At 45.1% G+C, this 22,198-nt stretch overlaps 1 protein-coding gene across 3 annotated transcripts in view; it reads left to right on the top strand.

The window, feature by feature from the left end:
• dpys (dihydropyrimidinase) overlaps window positions 1–22,198 on the top strand; it is a 77,333-nt gene that overhangs the window by 4,530 nt on the left and 50,605 nt on the right. For all 3 annotated transcript variants that reach the window (XM_055634908.1, XM_055634907.1, XM_055634906.1), the window contains exons 2-4: window positions 15,673–15,831; window positions 15,988–16,167; window positions 19,865–20,054. In XM_055634908.1, the coding sequence (XP_055490883.1) occupies window positions 15,673–15,831; window positions 15,988–16,167; window positions 19,865–20,054 (529 nt within the window). The remainder of the gene's footprint in view (window positions 1–15,672; window positions 15,832–15,987; window positions 16,168–19,864; window positions 20,055–22,198) is intronic.

Genomic DNA, 22,198 nt, shown 5'->3' with positions numbered 1-22,198 from the left:
TCCCCGTTTTCTCTCTCCCTCCCTTTTTAAAAAGTGGGGTTACATTAGCTACACTCCAATCCTCAGGAACTACTCCAGAATCTAAAGAGTTTTGAAAAATTATCACTAATGCATCCACTATTTCTTGGGCTACTTCCTTAAGTACTCTGGAATGCAGCCTATCTGGCCCTGGGGATTTATCGGCCTTTAATCCATTCAATTTATCTAACATCACTTCCCTGCTAACCTGGATTTCACTCAGTTCCTCCATCTCATTTGACCCGCGGTCCACTGCTACATTTTATTATTTGCCAAAATATACATCTCAATAGCATAATGATAGAAAACTTATTTTTCTACAGACCACTCGTAAGTCTGGTGTGTTTTTATGATAAATTTAGCTTCAGAAACATTTTATTTTTGCATGTAAAAACCCACTTCAGAACCATGGGCGATTTTAAAATTTTGCAGCCAGATTTATCACTTCTGAAACTGTTTAGATACCTGTACCAAAGGAATCAAGAAAAAACACAAATAAAGCCTTTCTGTTGATGAAATGCAGTGAGCAAACGTGATAATTCCCAATAGTTTCAATCTTTATATCTGCACGGCCAATGTTCGCCAACTACTTTAGCTGTTGTTGTCCCTTCAGCTCTTGCTTCACTCTACCATAATTTCTCCTCATTTTTGGAATTCTGAACTAGGATAAATGTCTCTCACGCTTACCCTGATTTCCACAATTATTTACAGCGCAAAAAATGACCATTTCAGTGTTTTTTAACGGGTAAGAAAGTCCACGTTTCGTGTATTAACAGTATATGCCGGAAGCTGCCATGTACTTCACATGGATTGAGCTGTTCCGGGCGTCACGCCCTTTGACCCGATGACCTTCCATGCATTACCTGAAATCAGACAAATCCCAATCTATCACTAAGGATAATTCAACTTGTGTCAAGGTACGAGCTAAAACCTACTGGACATGCACTTTCTGGAGTTTTAGAAAAAAGAGAAGTCATCTAATTGAAAAGTGCTAAGTTCCTATAGTGCTTGATAGGATCTACTCACGGCTGGAATATCTGGAATGAGTGATCAGCCTTACGATGAGAGGTCAGCTAATTAGCAATATGTCGTGGGGCTGGCAACTGGCAGTATCCTGAGCTAATTCTGCTACCACCATCATCTATTGCGACAAGTGACGGCTCCCACTGATTGTCGCCAGAAGCTTACATCCTTTTCAGGACGGACGATGACAGCTAGGTCAACATTTGTAACAAGAGGGACACAAAAGAAGAAGATCGGCAATGTGATGTAAGACATTTCAGCACCCAGACGTAATGAAACCCAAGAGTTGTGGTCAGTCCCTAATTTTAGTCATGATTATAATGGAAAACAAATCTGCAGATGTTGGAATCTGAAACAGAAACAGAAATGCTAGAGCTCACCCAGTCAAGCAGTACCTCTGGGAAAAAAATAGGTTATTGGTTCAGCTTTAGGGACCTTCCCTGGCAACTCAGATCAGCAGAGAGTTAGATAGGCAAAACAGGGAGATAGGATTAGTACAATGAAGTACAATCATGATAATCAACCATAATCTTATTGAATAGTTTAGCAGATGCGATGGATTGAATGTCTAAAGGGCCTATCCCACTGCGGGGACCTAATTCGCGACTTTAAAAGAGTTTGCCCTCGACTCATACTTGCAGCATGGTTGACACAAGAATAGGAGGTCTTTGTAAAGGGCCAGTCCCACTTAGGAGACCTAAACATCAACCTCTGGTGACCTTACCCCCAAAAAAATCAAGGTCGAGATGACCTGCAACCTCTTACCACCACCCACGCATATATTGAAAACCTTCCTCGACTATGAAGAAAACCTCCTTCGACCTCCCTTGACTACCTTCGACTAGCATTACAACCGGCTTCGACTAGACCTGCGACTAAAAAATGATTTTTAAAACGGCAACCTATTTTTAGTCGAGGCCGGTTTTAATCATGATGAAAAAATAGCAGCAACCTAGATGAAGCCTCGACCACACGGAAAACAACTTTTGATCATTAGGGAGAGTGACCAAAACCTCCGGTGACCTCATGGAAACCTTGGGTGGTGGGCAAGATCACCAGAGGGTGCTGTTAAGGTCTCCAAAGTGGGACAGGCCCTTAACACTCCTTCATGCTCGACAGTAGTCCCCGCGTACTCGAGGCCTCAGTTAGGTCGCGGCGTTTTTTTTCAGCAAGCTGAAAAATGCCCGGGAGTAAAAAAAAAAGGTAGCCGTGGAAAAAATCAATATTTTTTTACTAGTAGGTTTAGTCGAGGTTCTTGGTTCTTCTTGGTTCTTGGGTCCTCCAAAATATTCCAACTGGAATTTAAACTGGAGGTGGTGAAGGGAGGGATTAAGCCAGAAAGGGTATAAAGAACACACACTATAGAATTTACCATAAAACATCCCCACACAGCAGAATCAAAATTTCCCACTGTGTGGGAAGGCACCAAAGTCAGTCTCTTCCTCCACTGTTCCTCGTGGTCAGGGCCTCCCCAAGCTCTCCGCAGTTGCCGCTACGGGCGGCCCGATGTCCGGGAGGCAGGTCGTCGTAGGTTGGCATGTCATTCGTAGGTAATTGAAGGCAATCAAAGGTAATAGAAACATAGAAACATAGAAATTAGGTGCAGGAGTAGGCCATTCGGCCCTTCGAGCCTGCACCGCCATTCAATATGATCATGGCTGATCATCCAACTCAGTATCCCGTACCTGCCTTCTCTCCATACCCCCTGATCCCCTTAGCCACAGGGGCCACATCTAACTCCCTCTTAAATATAGCCAATGAACTGGCCTCAACTACCCTCTGTGGCAGAGAGTTCCAGAGATTCACCACTCTCTGCGTGAAAAAAAAGTTCTTCTCGTCTCGGTGTTAAAGGATTTTCCCCTTTATCCTTAAGCTGTGACCCCTTGTCCTGGACTTCCCTAACATCGGGAACAATCTTCCTGCATCTAGCCTGTCCAACCCCTTAAGAATTTTGTAAGTTTCTATAAGATCCCCTCTCAATCTTCTAAAATTCTAGAGAGTATAAACCAAGTCTATCCAGTCTTTCTTCATAAGACAGTCCTGACATCCCAGGAATCAGTCTGGTGAACCGTCTCTGCACTCCCTCTATGGCATATCTCACCACTGCACTCTCCCCCCCCCCCCCCCCCCCCCCCCCCCCCCGCTCTGGACTCGGCCAGCTCCGTGACGGTGAGGTGAGTCGTCGGCACCAGAGCCCCCGGTCTTCTCCTGTTGGAGGCCGCTACTCGTTGCAGCCCCGAACGACAACGGAGACCCGACAAGAAAAGGTCGGGTCTCCTGTGCAGGGAGAGATTTAAAAGTTACCCCCTCCCTCCCACCCCACCCCCACCCCCCCACACACACACACCCCAACAAAAAATAACAAAAACTACATAGAAACATAGACAAAAAATAATAAAAATGTGGACGGGCTGCAGAGGCCGCTGCTGACGATAGTCTCGCCGCCTACCGGAAGGTTTAGCGGGCATTTAACAATACCGGTCGGTTTACTTACCTTTTTTTTCTAAACGAGCTTTACCTTCGACAACCCTCGATTAGGTGGCCGATTGAGAAAGTGGGAGATGCAGCGAGACCTGGGTGTCATGGTACACCAGTCATTGAAGGTAGGCATGCAGGTGCAGCAGGCAGTAAAGAAAGCGAATGGTATGTTAGCTTTCATTGCAAAAGGATTTGAGTATAGGAGCAGGGAGGTTCTACTGCAGTTGTACAAGGTCTTGGTGAGACCACACCTGGAGTATTGCGTACAGTTTTGGTCTCCAAATCTGAGGAAGGACATTATTGCCATAGAGGGAGTGCAGAGACGGTTCACCAGACTGATTCCTGGGATGTCAGGACTGTCTTATGAAGAAAGACTGGATAGACTTGGTTTATACTCTCTAGAATTTAGAAGATTGAGAGGGGATCTTATAGAAACTTACAAAATTCTTAAGGGGTTGGACAGGCTAGATGCAGGAAGATTGTTCCCGATGTTAGGGAAGTCCAGGACAAGGGGTCACAGCTTAAGGATAAAGGGGAAATCCTTTAAAACCGAGACGAGAAGAACTTTTTTCACGCAGAGAGTGGTGAATCTCTGGAACTCTCTGCCACAGAGGGTAGTTGAGGCCAGTTCATTGGCTATATTTAAGAGGGAGTTAGATGTGGCCCTTGTGGCTAAGGGGATCAGGGGGTATGGAGAGAAGGCAGGTACGGGATACTGAGTTGGATGATCAGCCATGATCATATTGAATGGCGGTGCAGGCTCGGAGGGCCGAATGGCCTACTGCTGCACCTAATTTCTATGTTTCTATGTTTCATATCTCAAGTATTTAAAAAGTTATGGCCATTTTCATATTCGGAAATTAGCATCTTGTTCCCTATTGATTTTCTATGGACATAACAAAAAAGCTGTGATCGTGGACAGTCAAAAGCCCATAACTTTCTTAAAAGTTAAGATAACTGAATGAAATCTTCAGTTATCATGGATTGAAGCATTCTGAAACAAATATAAAATAATCTTACTTGGATGACCTGAAATTAAAGCATATAATTAGTTAGTTACCCAATTGTAGCTAATTCCAAATTACTTCAATTACTAGATCTAAACATTTATCCATTTCTTAATAAATAATTAACATTTTTAAATAGCCTAAGTGTCCAAATAATATTCACAAATAATTCACAATAAAACGTGATTTTTAAATCTCATTTACATTAATTTATAGGCCAATTGGAAGGAATTTGGTGTTCAATTGCTGTAAATTAATGTCCTTTTAAATCAGCTTTCCAGTGTTGGGGGTTCGAATCCAACCTCTGGTGCCCCTGTGTCACATTTAGTTCAGAGATACAGTGCCCTTCAGCCCACTGAGTCTGCACCGACCAGAGATCCCCCGCACACTATCCCACACACGCTAGGGACAATTTATTACTAAAATACCAAGCCTATCAACCTAGAGTTAGTGTTAGGGTTACCTCCCGCACTCCAAAGGCGCACAGGTTTGTGTACATTTTCCCTAGCGTGTGTGGGATAATGTGCGGGGGAATCGCTGGTCATGGGTTGGGTCCACAATTGGGGGTCGTCGGGGGGGGGGGGGGGGGGGGGGGTTGGAGAAGGGCAGGAGAGGAGGGAACTGGGGGGGAGTGGAGAAGGGGAAGAAGAGTGGTGCGGGGCGAAGGGAGGATGAGGGGGGGAGGGAAGAAGGTGAGAAGGGAGGGGAGAAGGGTGGGAGAGGGGTGGAGAAGGAGGGATGGGGCGGGAGAGGGGTGGAGGGGAGAGAGTAGTTCAGTCTACACTCACTGAATCCATCCCTGTGAAAAGTTAGAGACGGTGATTGGATCTGGGCGCAGACCAATACAAAATAAAACTGATTGATTCAGACATCTTTTCATTTACACAATTGATTTTATTGTATTAATTTTAATATATTAATGTTTAAAATCCATGCATTGAAGGAAGAATATTTTACAACCCACCTGTGGTCCCTAACCCCAACCCTATCCCTAACCAGGCGTCACCCGCAGGATAGCATACACCAGTGTGTGACAGGGCGCACGACACGATGAGACACCCAAATGTTGCCCCTGGGTTTTGAGCATTCCAAAATCCTGGGGTGACAGGGAGACACCGCGCGTCACCCACACGTCACTACATGTGTCACCATGCGTCACGACCCGACCACGACACAACAACCTCTTTTCAGGCTGTCGGGAGTGGTTAACAATGGTATGACCATAGACTTCTCTAACTTCAAGTAGTCCTTGCTTTCCCTCTCTCTCCATCCCCTCCTCCTTCCCAGTTCTCCCACAAGTCTTACTGTCTCCGACTACATTCTATCTCTGTCCTAACCACTCCCCTGACATCAGTCTGAAGAAGGGTCTCGACCCGAAACATCACCCTTTCCTTCTCTCCAGAGATGCTGCCTGTCCCACTGAGTTACTCCAGCAGTTTCTGTCCTGCTAACTAACTGTCTATCTCTGTCTCTTAGAGTCATAGAATCATAGAGTGATACAGTGTGGAAACAGGCCCTTCTGCCCACACTGGCCAACATGTTCCAGCTACACTAGCCCCACCTGCCCGCGTTTGGTCCATATCCCTCCAAACCTGTCCTATCCATGTATCTGTCTCTGCCCCTGTCTTTCTATCTGTCTCTGTCTCCATCTCTGTATCTCTCTGTCTCTGTCTCCATCTCTGTCCATCTCTGTCTCTGCCTCTGCTCTTTCTGTCTCTGTGTTTCTGTATCTCGCTTACCAGTCCTCCCCCACTTTTTCCATCAGAAACCCACCTCAAAATGTGGTCATTGAAGCTCCCCCTAATGCTCCAATGTAGTGCCAAGTGACAGCCATGTTGCTGAAAGGGTTGTTGTGATACAGCATGGTGTTCCTGACGTCCCACACCAGTAGAGCTACCCAACATTTGCACTCTCCTTGACCTCGTCCTTACCATACCGGCAGGTTCAGCTGAGGCTGAGCGAGGCTTCAGCCGGCTGAGGCAGCTGAAGACCACCATCAGAAGTTCCCTCCAGGACGACCAGGTGATGGACCAGCTCCTCATCATGCTGCAGGCCAGTAACATCAAGGACTTTGATCCCTGGCCAGCCATCAGTTTGTGGCATGCAGGAGGGATGAGGGCAAGGTGGCTTGACACGGGAGAAGACTCAGCTGCAGCATCTGCCTCAGGACCTCACCCTGACAGTGACAAGTCTGATGAGGATGCTCTGCTCAAGAGCGACTCGGATGACAATTAAAGTGACTTTTAGATATATTTGAACAGCTCTGTCTTCACTTTGCTTTTCAGGAGATGGTTTAAATATCAAGCAGAAAAGTTACACAAGTTCTCACAAATATAATGTTTCTGTTCATTTAAAGGTGATATCCCCCCCCCCTCCCCCCTCCAAATAAAAAATTAAAAAATAAAAATAACCACTTCAGCCATTTTTATTGCCCTTCTGGGCAATCTCACTTGCCAAGTTCCATGATTGATTCAATATAGTCACCTACATCAATGACTCATCTTCTTAGTAGCCACAGAGTAAAAGAGGTACTATGTACATTCAAAAGTATGGTGTAGGTCTGGACAGGTAATAATAATAATACAGTAACAAGTATGTTACAAGAAAAAGAAAATCAAAGGACATTTCCATTCTCTTTATTTCTTTTAAATTATAAAACCCTAGAGCAGAAGGGATATATTATGTATATATTTTTCCCCTCTTGATGTTGTTAGTGTCTACCTGCAACGGTATCAAACAGATCGATTCAATTCTTTATCAAGTTACCTTGATGTGACTGGGCACAACAGAGATTGATGATTGAAGATTCAAGAGGAAAAGATCCATGCTATGGCCATGTCATGATAATTGTCGGTCCATCACAGAAAACATGCTTGCATCGATCTGTAGTGTGTATGGTCAAGCATATGTAACCATGGTCCAGGATTTATTGACACAGGTTGATCATACGCTGAATAATCCAACTACATTTTTGTTTGGAAGTGGAAAGAAATAATAGAAATTGCATTCATTGCAATGTGTAAAAAGAGTTGAGATACTGTAGTATAATTTTGCTGCATGTCATTGTGGGATATATCATGTCTTGATTGGTGAATATGTTTTGTTTGTGACTTTATTTGAAGCATAAATAATATGTGAATGCTTCATTGAGTATAATTCTGACTGATAACTACGCACTTCATCCGAGCATATTATCGCACGCGTCATGCAAGCCATTTTAAATGACCATTTCGCAACCTAAAAAGCTGCGTAGGGATTATCCCTTTGAGATCGTTCAAAAGAGAAGAAAGTTTGAACAGACAAGACAGATTCTCTATGGAGTCAAAGATGTTAGATGTGGTGTTTTTTATCCGTTTTTTATCTGATGTACATTTTAAAGGCTAGGATGATATATGCCAATATGTCCATGCAGTTATACAATATACATGCAGTTGTACAGGGCCTTGGTGAGACCACACCTGGAGTATTGCATACAGTTTTGGTCTCCTAATTTGAGGAAAGATATTCTTGCCATAGAGGGAGTACAGAGAAGGTTCACCAGACTGATTCCTGGGATGTCAGGACTATCATATGAAGAAAGACTGGATAGACTCGGCTTGTACTCGCTAGATTTTAGAAGATTGAGGGGGGATCTTATAGAAACGTACAAAATTCTTAAGGGGTTGGACAGGCTAGATGCAGGAAGATTATTCCGTATGTTGGGGAAGTCTAGAACAAGGGGTCACAGTTTAAGGATAAGGGGAAGTCTTTTAGGACCGAGATGAGAAAAACATTTTTCACACAGAGAGTGGTGAATCTCTGGAATTCTCTGCCACAGAAGGTAGTTGAGGCCAGTTCATTGGCTATATTTAAGAGGGAGTTAGATGTGGCCCTTGTGGCTAAAGGGTTCAGGGGGTATGGAGAGAAGGCAGGTACAGGATACCGAGTTGGATGATCAGCCATGATCGTATTGAATGGCGGTTCAGGCTCGAAGGGCCAAATGGCCTACTCCTGCACCTATTTTCTATGTTTCTATGTCCTTGGTGGCCACTGCTCGCCATTCATAGAAACATAGAAAATAGGCACAGAAGCTGGCCATTTGGCCCTTCGAGCCAGCTCCGCCATTCAAAATGATCATGGTTGATCATCCAAAATCAGTACCCTGTTCCTGCTTTCGCCCCATATACATTGATTCAGTTAGCCCACAGAGCTATATCTAACTCTCTCTTCATTGGCCTCCAGTGTCTTCTGTGCACAGCATTCCACCGATTCACAACGCTCTGGGTGAAAAGGTTTTTCCTCACCTCAGTCTTAACTGGCCGACCCCTTATTCTTAAACTGTGACCCCTGGTTCTGGACTCCCCATACATTGGGAACATGTTTCTTGCATCTACCCTGTCCAATCCGTTCAGAATTTAATATGTTTCTATAAGATCCCCTCTTATCCTTCTAAATTCCAGTGAATATAAGCCCAGTTGATCCATTCTTTCATCATATGTCAGTCCCCTCATCCTGGGAATTAACCTGGTGAACCTAGGCTTCACTCCCTCAATAGCAAGAATGTCCTTCCTAAAATTAGGAGACCAAACTGCATACAATATAGTCCAGGTGTGGTCTCACCAGTGTCCTGTACAACTGCAGTGGGACATCCTTGTTCCTATACTCAAATCCTGTCGCTATGAAGGCCAACATGCCATTTGCTTTCTTCACTGCCTGCTGCACCTGCATGCTTACTTTCAGTGACTGATGTACAAGGACATCCAGGTGACGTTGCACCTCCCCCTTTCCTAATCTGTCAATTTGCTGCTCAACCTGGTTTATATGAAGCAAGCAGATTTGCACAAATACTGGAGGAATCAGCAGCTTATAGTCTGCTATTGGACGTTGAGAAATTGAAGGTTGGAGTGCAGTTGACAGAACATTTCCTCTGAACTCAAAGTGCATGTGTGTCAAACAGATAATTATTTATATCTGCTTTGTGTTATGTTCGAAAGGTTATTGAACGTGGTGGGGAAAAATATCTCTTCTAGCACATCTTGCTCAAACATTTAAGTTCAGAATTGGAAAAAACAAAATTTAAAAACAAACCAGTTATGCAATCAAATGGACACAATGTGATGTAGTAACTCAGTGGGTCAGGCAGCATCTTTGGAGAACATGGAGAGGTGACGATTCGGGTTGGAACTCTTCTTCAGACTGCTTGTGGTGGGGAGGGCACAGAAGAAAGCTGGAAGAGATGAGGCAGGGCAAAGCATGAGACGTAATAGGTGGACACAGGTGAAGGGGGCTTTGCTAGGCAGATGGTTGGAAGAAAGGCCAGAGGTAAAGTGAAGAGTGAATCGTGAAGTCAGGGGAACAAATGTAGGACAGAGGCAGGGGGAGGGGAGAAATAGGTGGGGGTCCAGGTGGGGCACAGGGAGGAGGTTATGGGGAGGGGAGACGTAGTTGTAAGAGGTTAGTTTAAAATTGGACAATTCAGTGTTCATACCGCTGGGTTGTAAGCTACCCAAGCGGAATACCAGGTGCTGTCCATTCAGTTTACATGTAGCTTCAATCTGGCAATGTAGGAGGCCCAGGTCAGTTTGGGAGTTAAAATGATTAGCAACCAGGAGATGCAGTAAGCCCTGGTGGACCAAGTGCAGGTGTTCAGCGAAACGGTTGCCAAGTCTACGCTTGGTCTTGTCAATAAACAGGTGGCCGCTGTATATGGACAGGGAACACTGGATGCAGTAGATAAGTTGGAGGAGGTGCATGTGAACTTTTGCTACACCCAGAAGGACTGCTGAGGCCCCTGGATGGAAGCAAGGTAAGAGTTATAGGGACAGGTGTTGTATCTCCTGCGGCTGCAGGGGAAAGTACTTGGAGAGGGGGTGGATTAGGTGAGAAGAGATGAGTGAACAAAGGAGTTGCGGAGGGAACGGTCAGTGCAGAAGGCAGAAAAGGGTGAAGATTGGAAGATGTTACCTGGTGGTGGGTTCACGTGTGAGGTGACACAACGACAGTAGGAGAGGACCTGGGGAACTCTATCCTTGTTCCGTCTGAGTGGAGGTGGTGCAAGAGCAGAACCATAGAGGAGACACAAGTGACACATGGCGCAATGGGCTAAGTGTTCGGCTGGCGACCCGAAGGTAGCCGGTTCGAATCCCGCTTGGAGTGCATACTGTCGTTGTGTCCCTGGGCAAGACACTTCACCCACCTTTGCCTGTGTGTGAATGTGTGTGAGTGATTGGTGGTGGTCGGAGGGGCCGTAGGCGCAGATTAGCAGCCACGCTTCCGTCAGTCTGCCCCAGGGCAGCTGTGGCTACAGAAGTAGCTCACCACCACCGAGTGTGACTGAGGAGTGAATGAAAAATGCGATGTAAAGCGCCTTGAGTATCTAGAAAGGCGCTATATAAATCCCATCCATTATTACTATTATTATTATTATTATTATTATTATCTATGACACAAGGGGAAAAACCACGTTACTAGAGAAAGGACATCTCGGATGTCGTAGATTGGAAAGCATATTGGGAGCAGAGACAGAGGAATTAAGACTATGGAATTATGTCTTTGCCTGTGGCTGGGTGGGTGGAAGTGTAGTCCAGATAACAGAGTCGGTAAGTTTATAGTATACGTCAGTCAATAGTCTGTCCCCTGTGATGGAGAGTTCCAGAAAGGGGAGAGAGGTGTCAGTGATGGTCCAAGTGAATTTGAGCGCAAAGTGCCAGGTCATGGTGAAGCTAATAAAATCTACGAGTTCTGCATGGGTGCAGGAGGCAGCCACGATGTAGTAGTCAATGTAGCGGCAAATAGTTGTGGGTTGGTGGTAGTGTATGCATGAAACAAGGACTGTTTGACGTAACCAATAGAAAGGTAGGCGTAGTTGGGACCCTAGTTGGGACCCTTGCACCTTTAACTTGGAGAAAGTGAGAGTAGTCAAAAGAGAAGATGTTGAGGGTGAGGACAAGTTCTGCTGGGCAGTGTAGAGTGTTAGTAGAGGGAAATAGATAGATTGGGGCTCTATTCGAGGAAGAACTGGAGGGCCTTGAGACCTTCCTGTTTGGGGATGGAGGTGGAAAGGGATTGGACGTCCATGGTAAAGGTGAAGCAATGGGGACCTAAAAAATTAAAGTTATTGAAGAATAGAAGTGTGTATGAGGCCTTGCATTTAGGTGAGAAGGACTTGGACAAGGGAGGATGGGATGGAATCGAAGTATGTGGAGATAAATTCAGCGGTACAAGGCCAGACAGAAACAGTGGGTCTCAGGTGATTAAAATTATGCAACCTCCTTGCATTTACATATTTTACATGCCTTTCAGTAGTTAATGTATTAAAAGAATGTTTTCTTTCACGTGTATTTACTAATGAACGCTGCAGGCATGGATGTACGTTTGAACATCTGTCCACAGACGCTGCAGTATTTTTTCCTTCTGCCTTTGAAAATTTTGAAAATCAGCATACCTGTCAGAACCACTGTGGAAGCATAGTTGCAAAAAGATAGTAACTGGAGAAATGACACCGCACATCACCAGAACGTCAGAGCTCGTTTATAACATTGTTCGCAGAGTACTATGTTTACATATTCTGTTGTGCTGCTGCATGTAAGGATTTCATTGTTCTAACTGGGACGTGAGAGAATAAAACACCCTTGACGCTTGACTTACGTTGCTAATGTGTGGGATAGAACTAGTGTACGGGTCATCGGTGGTCGGCGTAGACTCGATGGGCCGAAGGGCCTGTTTCCACGCTGTATCTTTAAATTAAACTAAAAACACTAAAACCAGAAGGAGTCTAAAGCAGGGCCTCTACCCGAAACGTCACCCAATTTCTTCTATCCTGAGCTGCTCCATAGGGTTCCCCCGCACAATTAAAACATGGAATAGTCTTCACCCTACCATAGCTACCCAACCAAATAACCAGATAAAGTGCAATAGAATATAGAATAGAATAGCCTTTTATTTGTCATTCAGACTGAAGTCTGAACGAAATTTAAGCAGTCATACATACAATAAAAAACAACAATAAACACAAATTAACATCCACCACAGTGAGACCACCCAACATCGCCACTGTGATGGAGGCAAAAGTCTTTGGTCTGCAGTCTCTTCCCTCCTCTTCTCCCTCTGCGCTGAGGCGATACCCCCCCGGGCGATGTTATAACAGTCCCGCGGCTCAACACCGAGTCCCGGGGTGGTCGTAGCTGCCGCCCACCCAGACCTCCCCCGGGCCGGGTTGCCCCGACATGGGTGTTGCTCCTCCCTTCGGCCGTGCCGCCCCGACACGGGCATCGCTTCTCCCCCGGGCCGGGCCGCCCCGACATGGGCTTTGCTCCTCCCTTCAGCCGGGCTGCCCCGACATGGGCGCCGAACCTCCTCCGGGCCGGACCGCCCCGACATGGGCGTTGCTCCTCCCTTCGGCCGGGCTGCCCCGTCATGGGCGCCGAACCTCCCTCGGGCTACGAGCGCCGCACCTCCCCGAGCTCGGCCGTTCCGACGGGAGCCTCGTTCCATCTTGGGCTGGCCGCTCCTCTCCTGTGCCGGACCGCCCTCATGGTAGCAAACTCAGGGCGAGTCTAGACGGTCTCTGCCTCTGGAGCCTCGAGGTCGCCAGCTCCATTTAGGCCTCAGCGCCGACGGAGGCAGAGAAGGGGAATACGACAGAAAAGTCGCATCCCCCCGCAGGGAGAGACTGCACGCCCCCGTTTCACCCCCCCCTCCCCCCCGCCACAAAACACCACTAAAAAAACAAAAACTAGACTAACCAAACAAAATAAACAACACAAAAAACACAAAACAAACAGGACTTCCGATGAGCCGCTGCAGCCAGAGCCGCGCTGCCACTTCCGGAGTTTATAGACTGTTATTGTTCAGATTTTGGAGTTTGGTGGTGGACCCTCCAACACCTCCAGTTTGAATTCCATTTGTAATATTTTTGGAGAACCAGGAAACCAAGAACCAAGAGTTAAAGCCCTGTCTCACGGTAGGAGCTGACCCACGAGGTACCCCGAGTGAAACTCATGGTTGTGTACGAGATCCCAAGTGTATGATCAAGAGTTTAACCGAGTTCCCATGGGTATGACAAGTTTGCCGTTTTCTGCGATGTTCAAAGTTCCTCTCCCGAGTTACTCTTGAGTAACTACCAGGGTAGTGGGAGATGGTGGTGGAAGTATTGAATGAAACACAAGCCTTGCTGTACTGTAGACTCTTCAGAAACCTGGTGGGTATGAGAGGTTTAGAGGGATAGAGGCCAAATATGAGACAATGTCATCCCTCAGCCTCCTGCACTGCAAAGAAGAAAAAAACCTCAAACCTATCCACCTTCTTGCAACCCAAGCCATCCAGGAAGGACCTAACTTGGCATGAACAAGTTGGACCGAGGGGGTGGCAAATTTGTTGCGAAATTCGATTTAATAACAACCGCAAGTTTTTAAATGGGAAGCTTGCGCATTTGGCGCTTTCATGAATGTTGAGCGTTCCCGAGAGCTTGTGAAACTAGACGGAAAATGCGATGGATAAAGTCGCATGTTAAAAACTGCAAGTTGTTAGAGTGTCGCCCAAAGCAAGAGGTGGGCAGCACTGGAGCAGTGATACCCGAAGCGTTTATTTCTACTTTAGTGCCAGCATAGTTCACAACACGCGAGGATTATGTGTGTCATGTATTCGTGTGAATGAAGCGTGTTGGTGGGCAGGCAGTGTGTAAGATGGATAACAATACCATGGGACAAACTGGAGTCATAAATAAACAATAAAGAATAGGACTCGAGAATAGAAAACTCACCACTAACCAAAGCTTCGGCGGTCGCCATGTGCATGAGTGTATCGAATGGAGCCCTCCACTGAAATGGTTTTAAAACCCATTATGTCTGACTCGGTCAGCTTGAATCTAGTTTTGCTGCACCCGTGACCCGTAACGTTATAATGGCCCATGGCATTCCCGAGTGCTCCAAGGACCATGGCAGCCTCATACCTCTCCATTGTACCGACTTCCTGAAGCCTGAGCAAGAAGCGGCCGTCCCTCGACTGGGTCGAGTCCCCACACCGGGCTCTCCTGTAGTGTTGAAGCGTGTGGGAAGGAACTGCAGATGCTGGTTTAAACCCACAAGGAGAGAGAAAAAGCTGGAGTAACTCAGCGGCACAGACAGCATCTCTGGAGAAAAGGACAAGAAGGGTCTCGACCCAAAACATCACCTATTCATTCTCTCCAGAGCTGCTGCCTGGCCCGGCCCGCTGAGTTCCCTGTGGGTAAGTAGAAACTTTGTTTTTGTTTATTAATCTGCAGAGTACCAAGTCGCAGATAGACAACATAAGATGGAGTAACTCCGAATGGCCTACTCCTGCACCTATTTTTTATGTTTCTATGTCTGACTCCAGTTTGTCCCATGGTATCGTTATCCATCTTACACACTGCCCGCCCACCAACACGCTTCATTCACACCAATACATGACACACATAATCCTCGCGTGTTGTGAACTTAATGCTGCCTGCCCGCTGAGTTAAAGAGTTCCCACGGTAGACTCACGATACACTAAGGTAAACGCACGGGCCACTACGTTCTTACAACGAGCTAAAATGTTTCAATTCTTAACCACAAGAGTAAATTTGACTCGTGGAAAACTTTAAACATGTTTGGTTTTTTCAAGAGTTAACAAGTTTCACGGGTACCTGCCTTTATCGCCACGAGTCTCTAAGTTACGTCCACGAGTTCCGACTTTACAGCTACGTTAATCGTACGTTATTGCCACGAGTTTTAACTCGGGGTACCTCGTGTGTCAACACTCACCGTGAGACAGGGGTTTTACAGCTCCAGGGAGTGATTCTGTGTTGGTTTTCAGCGGTCGCGGCGAAGCGGCGACTGGACAGCAATGGTGGCCAGATCTCCCACAATGCACAGTGCGCATGTGCAAGGCAGCCGGCCGTGCCGACGGATGAGCGAGCGGAGAGCGGAGACCCGGACACGGATGGCGGGCGGAGACGGAGAGTGGCAGAGAGAGATAGAGAGGGGGGCCTGCTCAGAGTTGAACGGCAGGTGTCCCTGGTGCTTGCCAAGCCGGGCAAAATAGCACCGCTTTAGGTTGCCCGGCGGGACTTTAGGTCGCCATTGGCACCCGGGCAACCATTAATTTTGAGTCCTGGTAATATTTAGGAAGTTACTTTTGACTAACTGTAATATTTGGTATTTTACAGGCTGCTGTGGCCGGAGGTACCACTATGATATTGGACTTTGTGATCCCTACTAAAGGTGACTCGTTATTAGAAGCCTACGACAAATGGAAAAGCTGGGCTGATCCTAAAGTCTGTTGTGATTACTCATTCCATGTGGCTGTAACTTGGTGGAGTGCAAAGGTACAGTGAAAATCAATATGGCTTTGTACTGAGCTGATCTCCATGTCCTTCTGCCCTTGTTTGTCAAAGCTTGTCATTATTCTTTCCAATTATATTCAAAGAATGTCATACCAGACTGGAAGAAACATTTTTCCTGTTCATTCAATAATTTCACAGGTGAAGAAAGAAATGGAAATTTTAGTCAATGAGAGAGGTGTGAATTCCTTCAAGATGTTCATGGCATATAAAGATGTCTTCATGCTTCAGGATGATGAACTGTACCCTGCTTTCTGCCAGTGTAAGAAATTGGGAGCGATTGCTCAGGTTCATGCGGAAAATGGACATTTAATAGTAGAGGTAGGTCTAAACCAAACTGTGGCCTTGTTTGAATGGTAAATTATTTATGTGTATGCCATGCTTTTCATTTTAATGTATATTTTGTTATAAATCAAGTATATTCAGATGTTCTTAACAATGAATGAATGAATGAATACTTTATTGCCATATGTGACAAGTCACAGTAAAATTCTTTGCTCGAATACACAAGGTATGCAATAGTCACCACATAAAGGGGGGCCGGGCCGACAGAGTTACTGAGTATCCCGTGCCAGGTCCACCTTTGTTCTCCACCACCCCCCTCCTCCTGGGTGGCCACCCTACACCGGGTCCTCCATTGCTCTTCCCCTCCCTCCCAACCCGTGAGGCCCAGGCTCTGACCCGCCACATCTGCTCCTTCCTCAGACCCCTGTTTTTGGATTTTTCAAATGTTAAGGAGTATTTTCTTCCAAATCAAGTATATTCAGATGAAGTCCACATCAATGACAACATTTTAAAGCCATGGGGATAGTGCCCAGGATGCAACCCACATACTGGGCTTGCCATGCTACCCAGTGGCCACACTTCCCAAGGTATGGAGAATTGGAAGAGCAGAACTCCACACCCACCACATGCCTGGCAAGGCAGAGTAGGTTCCAAGTGACAAATGGACCTTGACCAACATGTCCTGAAATCTTACCCCTGCCATGAGCACTTGTCTCCCATGATTAAATCCCAGAAAGTTAACAACTATTCAATTTTATTTTATTTATATACACAAACATTTTTAATATAGCCCATCAAAATACACATTAAAAAAACATTACTGTAAAGTAAAATAGGTCAATAACTACATATCCCTCCCTCACAGGTTGGTGATACAATTTGAATGAATGTCACAGCGCTCTCTGATGTAGAACAGAGAGTGGGTTGCTAGAGCTGTCTGGACTCTCTCTTAAGTCATTTACATAGAAACATAAAAAATAGGTGCAGGAGTAAACCATCCGGCCCTTCGAGCCAGCACCGCCATTCAATATGATCATTGCCAAAGATAATGTTCATGGAGGTAGACACAAAATGCTGGAGTAACTCAGCGGGACAGGCAGCATCTCTGGAGAGAAGGAATGGGTAACGAGACCCTTCTTCAGACTGGAGGGTCTCGACCTGAAACATCACCATTCCTTCTCTCCAGAGATGCTGCCTGTCCCGCTGAATTGCTTCAGCATTTTGTGTCTCCCTTCGATTTAAACTGGCATCTAAAGTTCATTTCTATACATATCTGGAGCTCCAGTTGATAGTGATATTAATTAGGCTGTTATCTTCAATATCAAACACTGCTAAAACAAGTGTTCTGCCTTCTAATTTATCCTTTGTACTCATTCACCAGGATAGAACATTTGATCAAATGCAGTCTTACCCCCTCCCACTTAACTTTGATTTTATTTTCTTCTGACTTATCTAATTACGTAATCACTTGATTACTTGTGTAATGGCTTAATTGTACTCTGTTTGATTTGACCGGATAACAGATTTTCACTGTACTTCCGTACATGTGACAACAATATTTCAATACCAATTGTTATAAGGTATTAGTAATGGCTTTGTTGTCAAGGGATGAATTAATTACCACTCAAAGAGGAAAAGGTAAAGGCCTATAGGGACAAAAATCAGGGCATGGCTTTGTTTTAGTAAAGATGGGAAAATGGCTTCTTTGTGCTATAAATTGAGATGAGAAAATCATTTTTTACAGAGAGAGTGGTGAATCTGTGGAATTCTCTGCCACAGAAGGTAGTTGAGGCCAGTTCATTGGCTATATTTAAGAGGGAATTAGATGTGGCCCTTGTGGCTAAAGGGATCAGGGGGTATGGAGAGAAGGCAGGGATGGGATACTGAGTTGGATGATCAGCCATGATCAAATCGAATGGCGGTGCAGGCTCGAGGGGCCGAATGGCCTACTCCTGCACCTATTTTCTATGTTTCTAAAGTTCTAATTTGGGATGGCTCAATTTTACAAGTTAAAACTGCAACACAAATGCTGGCAAGGCACCATTTGTACCGGTTCCCCACAGGGCTGTGTGCTAAGCCCCCTCTTATACTGTCTCTACACCTACGACTGTAGTCCGGCCCACAACAACAACCGCATCATCAAATTTGCTGACGACACTACTGTGGTCGGACTTATTTCGAAGGGAGACGAGGCAGCCTACAGAGAGGAAGTCCTGAAGTTGACAACCTGGTGCTCAGAAAACAATCTGGCTCTGAACACCAGGAAAACAAAAGAGCTCATTGTCGACTTCAGGAGGCACAGCACCGACTTAGCCCCCCTACACATCAACGGCGAGTGTGTGGAGAGGGTCAACACCTTCCGGTTTCTCGGTGTCCATATCGCTGCCGACATCTCCTGGACGGACAACACGACAGCGGTCATCAAGAAGGCTCAGCAGCGGCTGCACTTCCTGAGGGTCCTCAGGAAGCACAACCTGGACTCTAACCTGCTGCTGACCTTCTACCGCTCGTCCATCGAGAGCCTGCTGACATACTGCATTACAGCATGGTATGGCAGCTGCACCATGGCAGACAGGGAGAGGCTTCAGAGGGTAACCAGGACAGCGCAGAGGATCATTGGCTGCCCTCTCCCCTCCCTGATGGACATCTACACCTCCCGCTGCCTTAGCAGGGCAAAGAAGATCATCAAAGACAGCTCCCATCCTGCGTTTGGACTGTTCGACCTGCTGCCCTCTGGAAGGCGCTATAGGTGCATCAAATCCAGGACAAACAGACTCAGGAATAGTTGCTTTCCGAGAATTATATCTACCATAAATTCAAATTCACACATGCACTGACTACACCGCCCAACACGGACTTCCATCTGTATATATGTATATATGATATATGTATATATGTCCCCCCCCCATCTCCCTTCTGTTTTTTTTTCTGTTTCTTGTTTGTTGTGCTAAATTGTATGTATGCACTGAGTACGAGCAGCTTTCAGTTTCACTGTACATGTATAGTGACAATAAATGGCATATCTATATCTATTAGTAAACTGGAGTATAGCTAAAGTTGTCACCTTGTTCAAAAAGAGCTGCAGGGCCAAAACTGGAGAATACATGCCTGTGAGCTTTGGATCAGTGGTGGGAAGTTGTTGGAAAATATTATTGGGGTTGATTATGAGGAGTCAGCAGGATGATGTTCAGGGGACATCACTTCTACCAAATCTAATTGCATTTTGGAAGGAGGAATCTAGAAACTGATAAGTGTGGAACCTTGTATGTGGACCTCAGTATGGCCTTTGACAAAGTCCTGCATATGAGGCTGACCCGGATGATTAGTCGCAAGGTGTAATGACAAACTGTACCCAAATTTGACAGTGATAGGAAACAGAGTGGTGTCTATTTTTTTCAGACTGGATGTTTGTAACAAACGATGTACAACCAGGATTGGTGCTGGTATGTTTGCTACATGAAAGATGAGGTGGTATTCCTCGAGCTTGTATTGGACCTTGGTGTAACAGTGTAGAAGACCGCTGACTGAAAGATCAGAGTAGGAGTAGCATGGCAAGCCCAGGATGGTTTCTGACATGGAAAGGGACTGCCTACGATTGAGCTACTTCTGCTGAAGCAGAAATGTGTGGAAAATTGTACGGATATTGTGAATTATGGGAGACTTTTACTTTCTACCATAATTTGAACTATACATAATTAAAAAATATATAAATTATTTACATTTCTTTGTGCAGGGTGCAAAGAAGATGCTTGAAATGGGAATTTCTGGTCCTGAAGGTCATGAGCTTTGTCGACCTGAAGAGGTGGAGGCTGAAGCCACACAAAGGGCAATTACGATAGCCAGTTGTATTAACTGTCCCATCTATATAGTTCATGTAATGAGTAAATCTGCGGCTAATGTGATTGCCCGTGCACGGAGAGAAGGTAAGAAACCGTGGACATTCAATCGTGTTTCCTTCTCATACAGCTGATTTGTAAACTTTCCTAACTTTTCTCTCAACTCCAGTTTCATCCACTGGAACCTAATTTGCTGACCCTTTTCCCCCTAAGCCAGCCGCACTGAAGGAATAATCGTGGATGAATTTCTAGCATTCACAAGTACATGGAATTCACCAAATAGCAATTTAGACAGCTCGATTGTGGAGTGAATGAGTGATCTCAAGCTGTTCTTGTCTTTAAGTCAGTTCTTGTCTTTAATCAGCCTTCAATTAGAAAGAGGGACTGTAAATATAGCAATAAAGGAAGAGGTAGTGAGAGGTGATATCAATAAAAATTGATCAAGAAATGGTACCTAAAGGTAATGAGTGTTTAAAGTAGCAAGGTCACCTGGACTGGTTGAATGTATCCTGGATTATTGAGTGCAATAAAAGCAAGAATTGTGTAGATTCTGTCAAAAACCTTCAATATCATATACACACTCCTCCCATCACGTGACCTCCCTCCATTGTTCCTATCTGCCCACCTCACCTCCCTTATTTGATCCACCTTCCTTTCCCATCAGATTCCATCATCTACAACCGCTTGTTAACTCCACCAATCACGTTAGTGTAAAAAAAGAAACAGTAACCACACAATACAGATTTGAGGTGATAGTCAAACAAACCTGTAATCCTGAATACACTTTGTGATAGGGTGGTGGGAACAGGAGGAGGAAGTTGCTTCCAAAACTGAATTGTGAATATTTGAGAGGAATTAAATGGCATGGCTTGAAGAATAGAGTTGAATGGAGTTGAAAGAATAAAGACTGAATGTAGTCACAAAATGCTGAAGTATCTCAACCATTTTCTGTCTCTCTGTGGTGTAAACTAGTATCTGCAGTTCCTTCCTGCACAACAAGAACGAATGTACAATTTGGACATAATTCAGAACGAGTGCAAATGCGCTGCACTCATGATACGTGTGTGATTATGTGCGGTCATTATGCACAGCCACTGTACTTGAGAACTATCAGAATTCCACTTTCACCTTTATTAAATGTCTTTTGTGACATTGTTAAAATATATTGCCAATCAAACATGTGTGAAAATTATGTGGAATGTGTGCTAAAATAATAGAAAATCATGAAAAATGAGGCAAAGTGCTGGTGTAATTCAGTGGGCTAGTCAGCATCTCTGGAAAACACCCATACACGTTCTGCAGAGATGCTGATTGACTGGCATTGTAAGCATCTGGCTTACAAAAAAAGACACATTCTGGTGGAGTAGCCATAAAAATGTAATGGACTAGTTAATATGTAAATACACAGTAAGTGAGTATGTGCAAAGATGAATGCTCATTCAGAATGAAACTAAAATAATAACTTGCAAGATGTTAGATCGCTTTAGGTTCAGAATATTGTTTACCATTCCATGCTTGACATAGTAATATCAAATGCCATTTATGACCTCATGAGGGTGCCAGATACCATATTTGACAGGCAAGGGCATATGTTTAACTTTGAATCATAACCAGTAGAGCCAGGCTAAAAGATTAATAAGCAACTGTGAAGTGATAATCTGGTCATGTGGAGCTTGACTTTAACAATTTTGTTTCCAATACCTTTCATATGAAGATCTTGTCTGTGGATGCTAGACTCAAGGCTGAATGAGAGAATTTATGCTTTGAGCAGAGGATGTAGACAATGTATAAAATGAGTACTTTGTATCTGTATTCACCAAGGAGAAGCACAGTGCAGTTTAGTTTATTGTCACATGTGAGCGTGAGAAGCTTTTTGTTGCGTGCTAACCAGTCAGGAGAAAGACAATACATGATTACCATTGAACCATCCATGGTGTACATATACACGATAAGGGAATAATGTTTAGTGCAAGATAAAGCCAAGAAAAGTCTGGTCAAGGATAGTCTGAGGGACATCAAAGAGGTAGATAGTAGTTCAGCACTGCTCTCTAGTTACAGTAGGATGATTCAGTTGCCTGTTAACAGCTGGGACTAAACTGTCCCTGAACCTGGTGGTGTGCGTTTTCACACTTCTGTACTTTTTGCCTGATGGGAAAGGGGAGAAGAGGGAGTGGCCAGGGTACGACTTGGCCTTGATCATGCTGCTGGCCTTGTCGAGGTAGCGTGAGGTA

This window comes from Leucoraja erinacea, chromosome 4, assembly GCF_028641065.1.
Source record: "Leucoraja erinacea ecotype New England chromosome 4, Leri_hhj_1, whole genome shotgun sequence".
Lineage (NCBI taxonomy): Eukaryota > Metazoa > Chordata > Chondrichthyes > Rajiformes > Rajidae > Leucoraja > Leucoraja erinaceus.
The sequence above is the reverse complement of the archived record's forward strand: the minus strand, read 5'-3'. Positions and strand labels throughout refer to the sequence as shown.